General features: G+C 44.4%; 1 protein-coding gene across 1 annotated transcript in view; it reads left to right on the top strand.

The window, feature by feature from the left end:
* The window catches only part of PLCB3 (phospholipase C beta 3), a 585,337-nt gene that overhangs the window by 547,559 nt on the left and 20,875 nt on the right, over nucleotides 1-16,903 (top strand). Inside the window, exons 27-29 of the mRNA XM_078660740.1 lie at nucleotides 7,390-7,606; nucleotides 14,750-14,915; nucleotides 16,272-16,348. Coding sequence (XP_078516866.1) covers nucleotides 7,390-7,606; nucleotides 14,750-14,915; nucleotides 16,272-16,348 — 460 coding nt within the window. The remainder of the gene's footprint in view (nucleotides 1-7,389; nucleotides 7,607-14,749; nucleotides 14,916-16,271; nucleotides 16,349-16,903) is intronic.

A 16,903-nucleotide genomic window follows, 5' to 3' on the forward strand; every position in this document is an offset into this window, starting at 1 on the left:
GAGCCTTCAGGTTGTTTATTGAATGTTGAGTCCCTAGAAAATTGTGTTTCAAAAGTACATTTTGAGAACAGATGTGGCGAGGGCAACATTTCGAGCAGAACAGATGAGTTGTTTTAGCGAAGAGTTATAATTCTGATCTGATAATACAATGTACAGCAGATGTATTAAACTTAAATGAGTTAAGAGTTAGTTCTTTATTTCAGGGTACGCATTCAGTCGTTTATTTTGAATGATAGTTAAGTTACAAGAGCCTGTTAAATCCTTGCAAGTCGTTGACACACCCTTCTAGTTCCACATGTTGTCAACAGCAATGCCAGAAAGAGGATCATGAGCCCTCAGAAGAAATTAGCACTACTGGTAAGTTCATCCATAATTAGAAAGGTTTTGTATAGAAGATTAGGATTTTTGCGACTGTGTAATTGTTGATTTTTATTATGTTTGTTGGAGCATTGATAAAGTCATTTTTGACAAAAAATGTGTCCACTTCTTGCAAGGATTTAATAGCCTCTTGTAACTTCACTGGCCTTGAAAATTAAAAAAAATGAATTAGTATACCAATATAAATAATTGTTATTCTCAACTCATTTATGTTTGTAGGTTAGATCTGGTGTACTGCTATATTTGATTATTGTGTTAACAGTCTGACAATCCCCTCTTTTATTGTGTAAGAAGCATTAACTGTATTTGTGGCATTTTCAGTGGTGGGTCACTGCGGGTTTAGCACTTGCTATGCTGAACAATTGGGATTTAACTAGGGAATGTGCAGTACTCTCTCCGTGGCTACTGCATCTAGTTGATGATTGTGATCTGAGGTTGGAATTGGGCTGGTACAGTTGTTATTTGCTCTGTTGGTATTTTGTCTCATATTCCTGGATTGATTTGTGTACCAGGCAGCAGTGGCCAGTGTCAAACCAAAGTAGTGGGGCGGCTTGGGGACATAACACACAACAAAACACGAAAACATATTACTCACCTGCCGCATGGCCGCTCTTCTGCTCCTCTCTGGCTCCAGTCCACTGCAGGCATAGACTCCTAGACTTCCCTGTGGCCAGTTCAGACACTGCTCTCATGCTGCTGCCGCCAGCATGAGAGCAGCATCAGGATTGGCCTGAGCGCCTTTGATTAACGCTCCCAGAGAGACAGGAAGTCTGTGCCTGCTGTCTCCAACCCGGCAGCGCAGCTCGGGTTTGAGAATGCTCAGTGCACATGTCGGCTTAGCCGTCCTAAGATGGCCAGCCCACCTGACATGTGCACTGATATCACTACTACCCCTCTGTGACAGCCATCATGACAGCAGTGCCCGAAGACTCGGCCCTCAGAGGGAAAAAAAAAGATGGTAGATATGTTTTATTATCGTTTTATTTTTTACGTTTTGAGACTGCTGGCACGGGGGGCAACACTCCTCCACCATAGCGGAAGAGCTGGTACCAGGGAAAGAATTGAGTGCTAGACTTCAGCCCAGCCTTTTATGCTCTTATCCTGCCCAGATGAAAATTGGATTGAGAGCATGATTGCCATCAACATGAATTTGTGGTAGAATGACTGTAGGGAGTAATTTGCAGTGAGAGGGAGAGGACTGGAATGATTGTTGATCTTTTTCATTCCATTCAACATGAAGATGTCGGGGAAACCACTTTGTTGACTAGGGTCGATAGTGAGAGATCACGGTTGTAAACTGTTGTATATTCTTACTTGGTTCAATATGGCTACTTGGTGTCTGTAGTCCTTTCTTAGTGTTGCTACCTTCTCTATCTCCCATAGTACAACATAAACGACTCGTACTGTTTATCTCTTTGTTGACTGAAGGTCAAAAATCGCAGAGTACATGATGTCAATGGATGTGAGAGGCACAGAAGAATTGGAATAAAACGTACATTTTTTCAAAATGTAAACACAGGTGATTTTGAGGTATTCTGCAAGGGTGAATAGGTTTTGCATGTTGGGCATTCACTTCAAATCTAGGATTCTCAACTAATCATGGTTGTCTTGACATTTTATTGGTTGGTGTTTGTTGTTCTCTGGTAACACATCATAATGGATCTTATCCCTTTAGAACCGGATTAATGAATTGTTCGTTTAGTGTTTTTTCATTATTGAATGGTGGCCCACTATATAATGTCATGGATGTCTGCAGTGCACTAAATGCATGGTTGCAAATACTGAAGGACTTTGCTGTTTCTATCATTTTGTTGGCGTCGACAGCTGTCCATAGCTTGACTTGGGTCATTTTTCAGTTAGAATGTATCATTACCTGATAAAATAGCTTAGATTCAGTTATATGAGTATGAATGGGATTTATTGTGGTTAACTTTTTCAGAATGTTGATATGTAGGTTGGAGAGAGTTTATGGATGTCTTTTTAAGGTGGCAACATTAAGCTAGCTATATGATTTTGGATCTTTCTTGTGCATGTGACAGTTCCAGGGGTTGTAGTTAATGTGTTCTATTGATGTATTGGTGAATATGAATGTATCTGTAATGTGCCTGTTTAAAAATATATAAATATATCTAAATGTGCTGTTTAGGTGGCCACAATTACCCAATCTTATTTTACTGGGTGGTAGGTTTTTTTAATTCAGAAGTCGTGGGATATGTCTAATGTGTTCTGTTGATGTAAGATGAAGAAGAAATATATCTAGTTTTGCTCTACATTTTCTTTGAGTTACTGACCAGAGTCTAGGTGGACTTGTTTGCGGTTAGGTCTAGTTATGTGTCAGTGGGTATATACAATATGTTTTTCCACTGCATTATACTGGGTGTTGGTTTGTCCTGTAAGAGAGAAAAAGGCAATTCTTTCCATTCTCCCAATTTTTCAGTAAGTACGATTGCCTGTCCTTTCATAGGAGTTGTAAGGGCAGATGGAAAGAAGAGTTGGATGTCATTTGACTGTCTTGTCCCTGGCTGTAGAGTTCTCGGCAGAGCTCTGTCAGATGTGGACCTACAGCACTTCAGGTCAGGCCATGCAGCCATTGTTTACAACGCAGTGGGGAGCGGGCCATGGAGATTTTCGCCACTATTGCCTTCGCTACAGAGGGTCAAACGTGAAAGGAGGAGGAGAGGTGATTATTGTGTGTTTTTATTTATTTATTATTAATGGAACCTTTTTATTCCAATTCAACGCGTTTAATGAACTAGAGGAGAGAGTTATTCTAAACCAGGTAGCTTGCAAGAAACATCCTGTGAAACCCTTTCCTTCCATGAGCATGGTGCCTGCATAGAATCACCCATCTCACTCCTCTCAACTCACAGCCGGGAATAGGCGAGTCAAATCTGGGGAAATTGCTCCTTGTACAAATGAAGAAGCAACCCAAATATTAGCTGCCATCTTGTTACCAGTCTGAACATGACCAAGGACTTTCTCTATCACCTTTAATTGGCCAACAGTTTCTCACTGCATGAAATTTCAGCCTGTCAGGGCTGCAAGGTAGATCACCATCAGCAAGTTGTTTGTTTTGCTGTTCAGCATTAATTCAAAGTCCCTGGGAAAAATCTTCGGAACCTGGCTTATCGTGTCCATCAGGAATTGCTTCACGGTGTTGTCAGCTGCAACTTTACCCAACAGCACATTGTTGCACTTGCAGAACCGTAGCCCTATTATCCTGCATCTGGCTTGAGGCAGACCTTGCTTTGCTTCAGGTCACTGCTAAGCCACATCACATGATTAGGGCTGGTCAGATTTTCATATGGTAAATGGCTGTACATTCTCTGTCATTGGTCACATAGTGGACTGTAAGAGGTGTGAACATGACTCCCTGGTGCACCTGTTGTACTACTGAGGATGGACCCATGTGCCCACTGTGCTGGCTGGGGATCATGTGGATAGTATCGATAGTAATGACGAATTAGTACTGAATGTTCTGTGATATTAAGTTCTATCACATACCATCCTATGTTCCTTGGATGTAATCTTCCAATGCAAGTCGTACATCTTTGGCAGACTCCATGTCAGCAGCTCTCTGGCTCATTGTGGAGACGTAGAACCTCCTGGCTCATTGTGGAGACGGAGAATCAGTCATTTCAACTAAGTGTTATCAACTGAACCAAGTCAAGTCCTGATCAGGAGGCCCGCTCCCTCATTACAACTCTCTTAAGTGTCCACAGTGGAAGCGAACACCACCTGGCGCACACGCACCTGAGGATAGGGTACCGTTAGTGCTGCTGGTGCAGGAGAGGTTGTGGTACATGTCCTGTCTATACCGAGTTCTTAAGAGAAAGGAGTAATGAGGAGCTTGTAGGGGGTGAGCCAGAATGTTGTTGTAGAACAAGGGAGGCAGAATGGGAAAAGGCCAAGACAACAGCATGTGCACCGTTTAATGCCCGTAGCTATCTCGGGTCAACTCAGACTGCAGACGATAGAACCAAAACCAATGCTTGTGTCACATCTAGCGGTTACGTGAGCGCAAATAGTAATGAAGAAGGCATACACGTGTGATATGGGTCTCGGTTAATTATATCAAAAGATCCACCCAGATTCAATATTTTTATGATAACACATAATTATGTAGGAAATGAAAATGAGTGATTCTTGAATTTTCATAAAATTTTAAGTCGGTGGTTTTGTTAGTATGTCTTTTCCTATAATGGGAAACGATTCCATGGATCAGATGTGACAAGATGTCTCCTTTTGTTATTCCTTTGCACCGCTTCAACACTTCTATGCCTCCTCTCCTGTGATACTGGTCCATAAATGTATGTCTAGTTCCCCTTTACCTAAACAACACCGACTTGTGAGGCCTTTCCTGAATTTGCAAGTGCCATGGTTTCTCACCAAATGAATGCTGGCAGCAGGCTCCCAAAAATTGTTTTCCAAGCAGTACGATTGGCAATTACATTTGTCCTCGTTATACATAAAAGTAACTGTGTTGCTCCACTGCATGAAGCGCGCCTGTTTCCCATTTTCTTTTCCCACTGGCGAAAGATTGTCACATTTTTTGAAGTCATGTTCGAAGAATGAGTGACACGCTTTTGAGAGGTCGACGCAGAAAGAAATCTGAGGGATGTCTGGTTCTTGAGGGGAAGACTGGGTTGAAAGATAGCAGCTGTTCAGAGATTCCTGCTCCGCCCGAGGCTTCCAGCACATTCTATGATTGAGCGGATTACTGGCGGTTTGTCGGCTGCCGAGAAGGAGCGCGCGCCACCCCGCTGAGCTGCGCGTGGCTGCTGCGCAGTTGAAAAGGGCTCGTGGACAATGGAACTGTAGGTTGGGGTTTTCTATTCTTGTCGCACCTTTCAAGGAGACTTCCGATGACCAGGAAAAGTAATCTTTAATCCAGTGTATATTCCATTACCTGTATAAACTGACTTTAGAAAAGAACAAAACGATGCGCACGTGATGAACTTCAAGGTCTGGTTTTGGGTGATAAGATTCTCTTTCTTACGGGTTCAATACACACAATTTCGCGGGAAAATAAGAAATTCTCTGTAAAAATCTAGCCTGCTTTTTTACCAAAGGGAGGCCCGCACGGAGTTCACATCGTGGGTACGTGGACAGTCAGTGTGAAGATTGTCTTTCAGGAATGGGGTCTATTCAGTTATACTAGCCCCTTCTAGGCACCTCCACCTAGCGCTACTTGTAACACTGCACCCCTTTCATCTACCACTGTACCCCTTTCATCTAACACCATTTCGTTCTCAGCCTAATTCTGCACCCTGACAGCAGCCCAGCAATGCACTGCTTCCTCCATCTCTTGTCGTTCTCCTCTGACAGCTTCTTTCCTATCCTCTCTCTCACCCTGCACCCCCATCTATCACTCGCCATTTCCTTCTCAGTGCTATCACGCTTCGATTGATTTAAAGAGCGCATTTTATCTCACCTACAGCAACACCTTTCAGAGATGCTCCAACATTCTACATTTAGCCGTGCTACCACGCACCACCCCCCCCCCCCCAGCTCCTGCCACTCTTGTCTCAGACACTGGTGTGCGTCCTTACCTACCACCTCTAAGTCATTGCTGTGGTCTCTCTGCTCCCCGATCTCAGATCGTGTCCTTTAGACGCAACTCTGATCTGTCTTTTAAAACTATTTAAAATTTTGTTCAATCTTAAGTACAGATGCAGCTCTGTTCTTGTCAATTGCAGAGGTCCAAGTGTGTGCTCATTACTTCACTCCTGGTAAGGAAGGGGCTAACAGCCTTTTATAATCCTGGGGCCTTATTATGAAAGTTCCCCGAGGGCGCACCAGGCGTTTGTGCCCGCTCTGCGCGCCCCCTTAGTGCTTTGGTATTACAGAAGGGGCCACAGACGCTTGTGCGGCCCCTTCTGTAATACCATTAGTGCTGGTGCACATAAAGGGCCAGCACTATCTTTAGAGGGTGTTCCCTCATTTGCATGGGGCATGAACCATGCAAATGAGGGAATCCCTTTGCCTCTGCGCCCATGCCGTATTGCAGGCCAAACACTACTATTTCCAATATACAGGTAAAATAAGGAGGGCTGATATATGGCTAGCCATTAGCCAGGTCATAATATAGTAATGTCAACTCCTAACTAATCACTCTGACACACAATGATACCATAAAGCTTAGTAGTGTGCAGCCTATTATAGGTCATGAAGGCTGGTTAATAACTCCTTTTTCCTGCTTAATGCTCTTTCCCTCACACAAGACCTGTCTGCTATGGGTCTTATCCATCACTCATTACTGTACCAGCCCCTATGCAAGTCATCACCAGCTGAACAGACATTGAAAACCTGAAGCGATCTGACACATAAAGCTGGCCACTCGGAGGACTGCATTCTAGTCCAGCACTGCCGGTCCCAATTAGCTACATCCTGTGCGTGCTGCTTTACATCTCACAATGGCACTGATGTGGTCTGTAACACGTACCTTTTGTCCCGAAGTTTTGCCCAAATTTTTGACCTTTTGTCCTACATTTTTGTCCTGAATTGTTACCCTTTGTCCTGAATTTTTACACTCACCATTCTGAATTTGCACCCATGCCAGTTGGTCACCCTAGACAGTGCGCATCAGTGTTCTCCCTGATGACAGCCTTCTGGAGTAGTTGAAGCGGGTCCCATGGCCCCCCACAGACATATCCTTGCAAGCGGGTGCAGTCTCGGACTGCACCTGCCTGAAAGATGCTCTCTAATCCCCTTTAAAAGTACAGGCGGGTTGCCGCTCGCACTGTAAAAACACAGAGTGGCTATAAAGCAGCCACTCAGTTTTTCACATGAATGCACTGCCCCAAGGGCAGCACATTGACCGTGATGCGGTTTATTTTTCTGGATTGCTCTGGGTGCACATTTTGAAAGGTGCACCCAGCGTAATTCAGGAAAATGCACCCCATCTGTAATATGGCCCACACTGTCTGCAAGTGTGCATTCTTAGTCTTATCCTGCACCTCCTTCCAAGCAAAGCACACCTTTCACGCAATGCCCTGTACTTCCTTCCAGAGGTGAGCGCGCAGTCGGTGGAGGAGCTGAAGCAGCACAAGGCCTACGTGAAGCTGGTGAAGAAGCAGTATAAGGAGCTCAAGGAGCTGAAGAGGAAGCACATGAAGAAGATCTCGGCCCTTAACAAGGAGCAGAACAGCCGCATTAACGAGTTCCAGAGCGACAGCCAACGGCGCTCCATCAAGATTGAGAACAAGCTCAAGTTCTCGAGGCGAGGGTTAGTATTCTCTGCAGATGTTCATTGCTGAGCACTAGTGTTCAAAACATTTTTGTGTTTGTGTGGTTTATAAATGACTGTCCCCAAACAGTGCAGGCAAAAGTTATTGCGGAGTGTACAATATCTCCATTCAGGCCTGGGTGTTCTCCTGAGCACCCCTCAGAGATTTTGAACCAAGCTATTTAGTACATCTTTCATCTATGAATTTGTATTTGCATTGACGCTTCCTCATCTGTGTTACTAAAGAGAAAGGAACCATTTGGAGACAGATGTGCACTGGCTTTGTGCTGTCACTCAAAATGAAGGGAGCCAATTGTCCATGCTATACGCTGTGTTGGGCGGAAGCAAAATATGAATGGTAATGTTACAGACCGATGACGGAAGCCTCTTGACTAAATCCCCGCTATATATGCATATTGTGATTTTTTGGGGTAAAATACTACTGTGATGAAACAACTAAATCTGTTTAAAGGGCCAGAGGTAAGTAAATGTAAATGGGTTAAAAAGCTGAAAGGTGACAGGGAGCCAAGACAAGCCAGATAGTAACTCAAATAGGGCTTTAATGTTTTCATGAATAAAAATAGCTGTTGTTGAAGTCTAATATATTGAGAAACCAATTCCACCATGACTGTAATTACTGGAAAGGAACACTCTGAGGGCAACTCCAAATTTTACTCATTGACCTCAGCAATAACGAGACACACACTTTGTTTCATGTATTAATGTGCATTACCAATCAACTTGAGTGGCCAGCTGACATCTGTGCAGTTTTTGGCCTACTGATAAGATGTGGGCAGCAGTGATTTCTGGTTCAGGTGAGAGTGGTTGGACGGGGACGGGGAGGGGGGTTCACATATGACGACGAGGGAAAATAAAATGAAAAAAAAAAGAAAAGCACTTACCATGCCGCATCGCAGGGATGTAGCAAGCGCAAGGTTAGTGGTTTTCTTATTTTTTCTTATTACTTTATTTTCCCTTGTCCTTGTCTGATGTTCTCCCCTCCACCCCCACCGCCCTTACCTGCACCAGCCGTCACTGATGGGCAGTCTTTGATAGGGTATAGACTCCTTGCACTGCCGGTTTCTGTAGAACCTGTAACGTACTGACATTAGTAGAAATCTCAGCCAACCACTGTCCGAATTGATGTCTTCTATGACTAAGCACCGATATCCAGAGTCTGACCATTACTAAAATCAGCCGAGGAAAAAGTAAATGTAGCCCTCTGATGCACCAGGTATGTAAATAGGCGTGGTTTTTAGGGAGCAGGAAGTGAGAGTCCTTCTCAAGAGTATTTAGATGGTTCTGAGCACTGCATTTCCACCTCATGGTCTGTCAAAGTACCTACCAGCATTCTTCTGTTGAAGAAACAATACACTTCATGCAGCAAGGACATTGGAAAGGGTCTCACCTTCTCTATGCCACGGGCCAGTGCATTCCTGTCATGTCCAGGGGATGTAAATGAAAATTTAAGCCAGGATCCAAAAGAGTAGTGTCGCTGTGGTGCCAGGGCTCCTTCTCCATCTAATATCAATCAAATATTAATTTGTTGAATTCAGACTCCATAAAAACAAGCAGGAGAGTAGTTAACCTACTGCTCAAATATAAACCGATGCATTTTAGACGTTAACAGTTAAAACACACAATCGCACCTAAGAAAACATCCTGGATACTTAGTAAAAACCTAGTCACTGAAAAGCGGTACGGAGGCTTCAGCGCAGTTAACCATTGTAATTATTGATTCTTTTACTGCTCAAAGTCAAGATGTGCAGAAAATTGGAATCAAAATAAGTGCTCCACTCCAGGATTAATGGGCAAATTAATAGAAATGTGTTTTTTACTCCTGTGTTGCAGCTACACGTCCCATTTACGTGAGCGAGTATTCCAATTTCCTCTGGGTCTCTTTAGCGAAAGACTCAAACTCAGCTTTAGCGGTGACGTTGAAGATTTAAATTAAGCACAACAAGTAGGTATGAATTAGAACGTATTCCCACCCCGTCATAACACATGGATTTAAAGAGCTCTTCTCTTTGCGGCAACTGTGGTCATGGGATACGCAGCAACTGATACAGATTTTTAAATCACTTTTGTTCAGACTTAATTGGTCCTACAGAGCGTAGTCCATTGAGGAACAGCCTAGCAAGTGTATGCATGCCAGGATAGACTAAGATGGTTTTCATGATCTATGTTCATGAAAAGAAAAAGTTTAGTTGCAATTATTAATTTTGGGTTGGTATACGGTGAACAGATCAAGTGCTGATAAAGTGCCGCTTTGCAAGTTCACCTCTGCTACTTAACACAAACAGTATTTCTAGACACAAGACCTCGGCCACCATTGCTGCCAGGTGTGATAATGTATACTTTAAACACTTACCCTTCAATCTGGTCAGATTTAGCTCACCCTCAGCATCATAAATTGGACCCCGCATGGTAGAAATTGTGTTATTTTCCAATTGTCTGATTTTAAAGTGACCATTATTGAACAAGCTCCCTCATGGTTGAAAGTACCTTTCACCTTGCAAATTTCCCGTTCGCTCCTCACAATAACCTTCAAATCAAATCAGGTGTTTGTTAAGCGCGACTACTCGCCCGTAAGGGTCTCAAGGCGCTGGGTGTGTGGGTGGGGGGTAGGGTTTGCATGTTCCAGTCAATCAATAAGGGGGTCTGTCGAAGAGCCAGGTTTTGAGGTTTCTTGCGAAGATGGGGAGCAATGTTATCTATCTGAGGTGGAGCGGGAGATCGTTCCAGGCACTGGCCAAGCGGAAGGAGAAGGAGCGGCCTCCCGGTCTGGTCTTTCTGGTGCGGGGGACCACGGGGTAGAAGAGCTGGGCTGATCGTAGGGTCCTTTGGGGTGTGTGGAATTTGAGTCAACTGTTCAGGTATGCTGGTCCTGTGTTGGGGAGGGCTTTGTGAGCATGGGTTAGCATCTTGAAGGTGACTTTCGCTTCGATGGGGAGCCAGTGGAGTGTGCGCAGGTGCTGGGAGATGTGGCAGTGGCTTGGCAGGTTGAGGACCAGTCTTACGGCGAAGTTTTGGATGTTCTGTAGCTTGCGGGTGCGGTTTTTGTTTAGTCCGGCATAGAGTGCGTTGCCATAGTCGAGCCTGCTGGTGACCAGGGCGTGAGTGACGGTCTTTCTGTTTTCGAGGGGGATCCATTTGAAGGTCTTGCGTAGGAGGCAGAGGGTGTCGAAGCACGAGGACGAGACGGAGTTGATCTGGCGTTCTATTTTGAGCTCCGAGTCCAGGATAATTCCCAGGTTGCGTGCGTGGTCCGTGCGGGTGGACAGGCTTCCGAGGGCGGGGGGCCACCAGGTGTCGTTCCAGGCGTCTGGGTTTGGGCCCATGATGAGTACTTCAGTTTTGTTTGTGTTTAGTTGTAGGCAGCTGTTTTTCATCCATTTGGCGAAGGCTTCCATGCCTTCTCGAAAGTTGTGTCTGGCGGTGTTGGGTTCGTTGGATAGGGAGAGGATGAGTTGGGTGTCTTCTGCGTATGACACAATGTTGAGTCCGTAGGTTCTGATGATGGGGGCGAGCGGAGCCATGTAGACGTTGAAGAGCGTAGGGCTGAAGGAGGACCCCTGGGGGACTCCGCAGGTGGTAGGTGTAGGGTCTAAGAGGAAAGGAAAGGTCTGACCCTCTGCGTTCTGCCGGAGAGGAAAGAGCGGATCCAGTCGAGGGCCTTGTCTAGGATCCCTGCATCATGGAGTCTGCGTATTAGGGTGCAGTGGGAGACTGTGTCGAACGCCGCTGAGAGGTCGAGGAGGACGAGGGCTGCTGTTTCTCCTTTGTCCAGTAAGGTACCAATGTCTTCTGTTGCGGCAAGGAGGGCTGTTTCCATAATGTGTTTTTTTCTGAAGCCGGATTGTGAGGAGGAGAGGATGTTGTGCTCTTCGATGAATGTGGTGAGTTGAACTATCAGTCCCTGGTAATGGTATTCATGGACTACCATTAGAAGCTTCTACCAAAGGTTCCAAGAGTCCTTTCTGAACACCAGAACCTGGGTTGTGTATTTATAGGAAAAGTGTTAGCTGAACAATATATAGCCAAAGCATGCAACTGTCGGGGGGTGTATGGATGTATAATCTTGTTAGTGTTAGTACCTAAATAGGCCTGCGACTTAATTTCACCGTGCAGTCTTTATATCAAATCCAAATGACCCGACATCCATTTTTTTCTGATGAGCAGCTAATCAACAGAATTGAAAGCTGTGCAGAAGTCTATAAACCAAACATCTAATTGACTAGTACCACTGGCGAATTAGGTGCAAGTTACCAGAGAGAAGGTTTGGTAAAAGGTCTCCATCGAAGACCAAAAGCTATCCGGGCACGATATAGACCTATTGGCTTTGCCAATTCTTAGAGGGAGAAAAGCACTAAGGATTCCAGCTCTGGCTGCATGATAGCACTTTTTTTCTAGTAGGACAAGACCGGGGAAGGGACAAGAAATAATGGCAGGTGGTAGTCGGGGGACAAGCCAAGAAGCAATGGGTGAGTGGGGGTGGTATTACTGAGCAAGCAGTGGAGGGGGACGGGACAAGCAACGACGAGGGTAGGAGTGAGTGGGGACAGGGGAAACAATGACAGGATGAACAGATGATGGAAATGCCTCTAGCAGTATCGCATGAGGGAGATAGTGCGAGCAATGACAATGGGATAGCAACGCAGGCGTTGAAATGGGGATCAGGCAAGCAACGACAGGAGGGAGGAAAAGGAGGGAACGGGTCAAGGAATAATGCGGAAGTGGGATGGGACAATGAACAGCCACAAGGCCACAACACAAGAGTGGGACGGGCAAGCAACAACGTGGAGAAGGACAATTCGAGGAAGGGAGATTGTGTGCAAACACATGCCCTCTTTGGAGTGCTTACAACATAAAGAAAAAAGTGCCTATGGAAGCAGTGACCAGTGGAAGGACACTGGCTGCTGACAAGAAGCAATGCTTGGTTGATCCTCCATGAAAGGGGCAAGCACAGGAATAGGTAGTGAAACTTGCAGGTGCTGACCAACAAGATGCAAGGAAATGAGAATGATAATGAAGCCAACCAATGGTAAGTAATAGGCGGGCTCTGTGCCCCTTGTATGTAAACAATATGTCTCCTAAGCAAATTCGAGACCTAAAAAGGAGTTTGCTGTGTGAAATCAATGAGCTTTTGGCTACCTCCTCAACTTAAGATATAGGAGAAGAATGGATGATACTATTTTGGGTCACAGAGACCATTATTTAATAACAGTGCTAGCGACCCCATCATGACCCATACCAATGCTCAGTTTCAAAGACTGATAAAGGTTTGACAGATTCCTTCCTTTTCATTAACAATTTTCAGATTGACAAAGTATGGCTGATCATGGATACGGGAAAGACATTGCTTGTAGAGGATTAGCTGAGCTAGCCGTGCCACTTCTGGAATCACCATACCTGGCAAACTGCATGGAAGCTGGACCTGTTGCAAATAGCAACCAAAGCTTCCTCCCTTTTTTCCCTACTTTGAATTTCCTCATCCATCTCAAGTCTTTTTCTTGGCCGCAGTTTCTTTGAGGCTGATTAGATATTTATTGAATCTTTCTTCAAGATTACAATTTAGCAAAAGATAAAACAGAAAAACTCTGCTTAACCTAGGCCTATCTGCCTTCCAATCTATGCCGAACCAACCTCTTGCCCGTTTGCCCCTAACTGCAGCTGTTGGGGTAGCAACAGATCTGAAATTGACACCAGACAGCACTTTTCCTATGATTCAATACCACTCAAGCCTTTCTACATATTTAAATATCAGCTAGATATATCAATGTCATTAAATCTGTGCAATGTTTCTGGTTATGTTTTATTTGATCTCATTTTACTGACCAAATTAACTCTTCCTGCTTATAGTCCTTGGTGGATTTATTTTAAACTCAACAGCAATAGGGAAATGATCACTGCTTCTCTAGGACAGGCCGAAACATTTATTTTCTTTAAAAAAAAGCATGCTAGGCCAGCACCCAAGGCCTTCGTATATCTGTGAGGCAGTCAGCCTAAGTACATTTTTCGGACCCTCCACCAATTTATGAAAAGTGGCCTCATCTTTTGTTATGCCACTGTGGTTAGCTCAGAGTTCATGAGGGAGCATCGGAGGCCACTCCATCTAGCCCTGCGGTTTAGGACAGAATGGCTTAGGATGCCTTCATGCCAAGGGGACCACAACACATTTTAATCCGATTCCTCGTATAGACAGTGTGAGCAAACTCTGACTTTGAAAGGTGTGTCCCTAATGCCATAGACAGTTTACCTGCATTAAAGCAGTTCTTCAACGTAGCGTCGCCTCTCCAGCTCCTCCCAACCCCACCCCCACTTCATGCTGTGTTCTAAGTGGTCACAGTGGCAGGATGTTTGACAAAGCAGGATGCAATCTGCTAGCAATTTTTTTCCAACAAAAGATGAGTGTATTTTAAATGTTCTAACTCTGGGCCCAATACAAGAAGATTTTTTAATACAAAGACTAGGGTCATGCAAGCATGGCGAAAGAAACAATGTAGCTGTTCAATTTGTTGCAATACCTTGTGTAGGCATCCGCATGGCAGGATTGGGAAAGCATGCACTGTTCATTAGGGAAGGCACCACAAACATCTGACTAACCTGTGCACCTCTGGCCTCCTCCAAATGTAGACTTTTGAAGAATGCTTTAGGATTTAGGCATTCAAAAGCGTGATGGGTGGAATCTTGAGTTAATCTAAGACCGACACTGGCCATTACTTGAGGCCGCATCCTAATCCGTCAGTATTTCTTAACACCATGCCACCTCAGGTTGGGCGAAGCTATATGTACATTAGTCTTGACCCTGCTCCAATAGTAACAGTCCAGCCTGAACTGGGCTGAAGTCCAGAGTAATTAATTACCAGTGGCTGAGGTTAAGTCAAGCATTCCACCCATGTTTTTTTGTATACTTTTTTGAGACTTACAGCAGATAGGGTGCTCATGCAGTATAGCGGATTTCAGGTACCGTTAGCAACCATTCTGGTTCTCCTGTGTGCTTTCCAAGACAGCATGTGAGATCCTCCTTTAGGCCTTGGGTAATAGCTAAGTGTCAGAGGACACCTTCCAACCAACTTTACAAATCAGCATCTGTGAGCACAGTTCTTGAACACATTCCCTTTTCACCCAACTCCACTCCAGGTTAAACAGTTCCTCGGAGGATATGTTGAAGGAGCTGGACAGCTTGCAGCGGGAGCTCAGCCAGAAGAAGTTGCAGCTGCAGGAAGGGCAGATGCGGGAGCTGTTGCAATTGCGAGAGCAGCAGCATAACATCGAGAGGGAAAAGAAGCTTGAATTTCTGGACCAGGTAAGTAGTTTTTGTGCCCATTCCTGCCTCTGGTCTTTGTTAGTCTGATTCAAGGTGAAGCAAATGCAAATTTTATTGTGACGTGTATATATGAAGGTAATTCTATTATTGTATTTTGCGCTTACTTCTGTGGAAGTTAGTGCGTAATAAAATAAACAAATGCATACATAAATAAACAAGTGATCCAAACCAGTATTTCTTACTGTGCGACTCAACCAATAAAAAAGGAGGGTGAAATTTAACACAAAAGGCAAAATGGTATGTTGTATGTAGGACTGGGGGGAAAAAAACGAACAAAATCAGAATTAAGAGTGCGGTTCTATTGGGTGTAAACACATTTCTTGCTGTACAACCACACTTGCATGCAGCGTTTAGTATCTTACCTAGAAATTGTGTTTCCTGATTTTTAATCTATTAACTATGCCACATAGGGCTTTCCATGCTGAGGTTCACGTAAGAGCTTTTTAGCCCTGTTTTAACATGGAGATTCTAATGTCATAGTTTTTGTTAGCAGTTCTTCACACACCTAGATTCCATGAAAGTCTTCCCAATCTTGAAGCAGTCATGAGGAGCTTTCACAAGATGCTTCCAGTGCCACACAAACTCCTACAACGCTCACCATTAGAGAGTGACCAAAGTGATGTGGCGCACTCACCCCAGTTTCTTATTAGTGTTTGTATTTCTGATATGGGACAAGGAGATGGATGTGATAGAAAGGAGACATGGAGTCGGGTGTCGATGACTAGTGTGAATGGGAGAGCAAGTGGTGTGAACGTGACTGCATGGCAGGCCGTGCAGTCACCGGAACCGTACTGAAGCGTACCTGGTTGAAGGGCATGTGGGTAGAGTAAGTGAGGGTGAGATGGATCCTTGTGTGTGTGACATAGACCCTGGAGGGTACTGTGAGCGCAAGAGTAGAGAGCACCAGAAAGACAGACAACCAGTGAACTGGGAGTGTGTGTGAGAATGTGGTCACTGCCTTTCCAAGCTGTTAAAGCCATGATTGACAGTTTACTTGTGTCAATGCATTGCACATTAAGAGCAAATTGACGAATTTGGTGCTAATCCGTAGTATTCATAGATTGGTATTTTACTTATAGTCTCAGTTGCAGTAGCCATTCACTTCATCTAGTCCAATAAATCACGACCTGCCTTTAGCAAAAGGTGCACTGAATCATTTCATAAGTCAACTCCCTTTGTAGAAATCAACTGCAATGGGTTAAAGCTTTGAAACAATAAGATCTATAATGATCTGCAGAGGGTTTGGAGAGCCGTTGTTGTGAAGCACTGTGAACTACCTGGTGTAACACTTCCCTGTCTTAATTTCTTTTCTCACCACTTCCACTCTCCGGACAGGTCGTACAGAAGCTGAGGGAAGTGGCGGCTGAGTGCCAGGCAACCCAGCTTAAGAAGCTGAAGGAAGTGAATGAGAGGTAAGAAAGAATTTGGGAATTGGAGGTGGGTAGTGAAGTAAAGACCACAGGTGGACCAGGAACAGAGGCACGAAAAAATCAGGCGTACATGAAAGAAATTAGGTTGTAGAGACGAAATGGCTACCAGAGGAAGAGAAGAGTTCATAAAGAGGTAATGAGGTGAGAGTTTGGAAGATGTACTACAGCTAATTAATGGGCCTTGAGTAGAGTTAAGAAAGAGGAAAGGAGATAGGGGTGGGGGAGGGATGTTGGACAGAGTAGAGATTAACAAATTTAATGAAAGAGGTGTTAAGGGTTTTTTTTTTGTTCAATAACATATTTTTGCAGCATCAACCTTCCACAGATAACTTTCTTTGTATACCTCTGTACTGCTGTGGTTTTGTACGGAACACTTTTTCCAGAAGTTGTACTAGCAGACGTCTGAGGTGATATCACGACCTCCTCAGAATGAGAAAGCAAGCTGCCATAATTTATTTGACATGTCCACATCTTATATTGTTATTGAACATCAGATTTCTAATGAATTATTGGACTTTAATCTAGGGCCTTGTTGTG

The sequence above is a fragment of the Lissotriton helveticus genome, chromosome 9, assembly GCF_964261635.1.
Source record: "Lissotriton helveticus chromosome 9, aLisHel1.1, whole genome shotgun sequence".
Taxonomy (NCBI): Eukaryota; Metazoa; Chordata; class Amphibia; order Caudata; family Salamandridae; genus Lissotriton; species Lissotriton helveticus.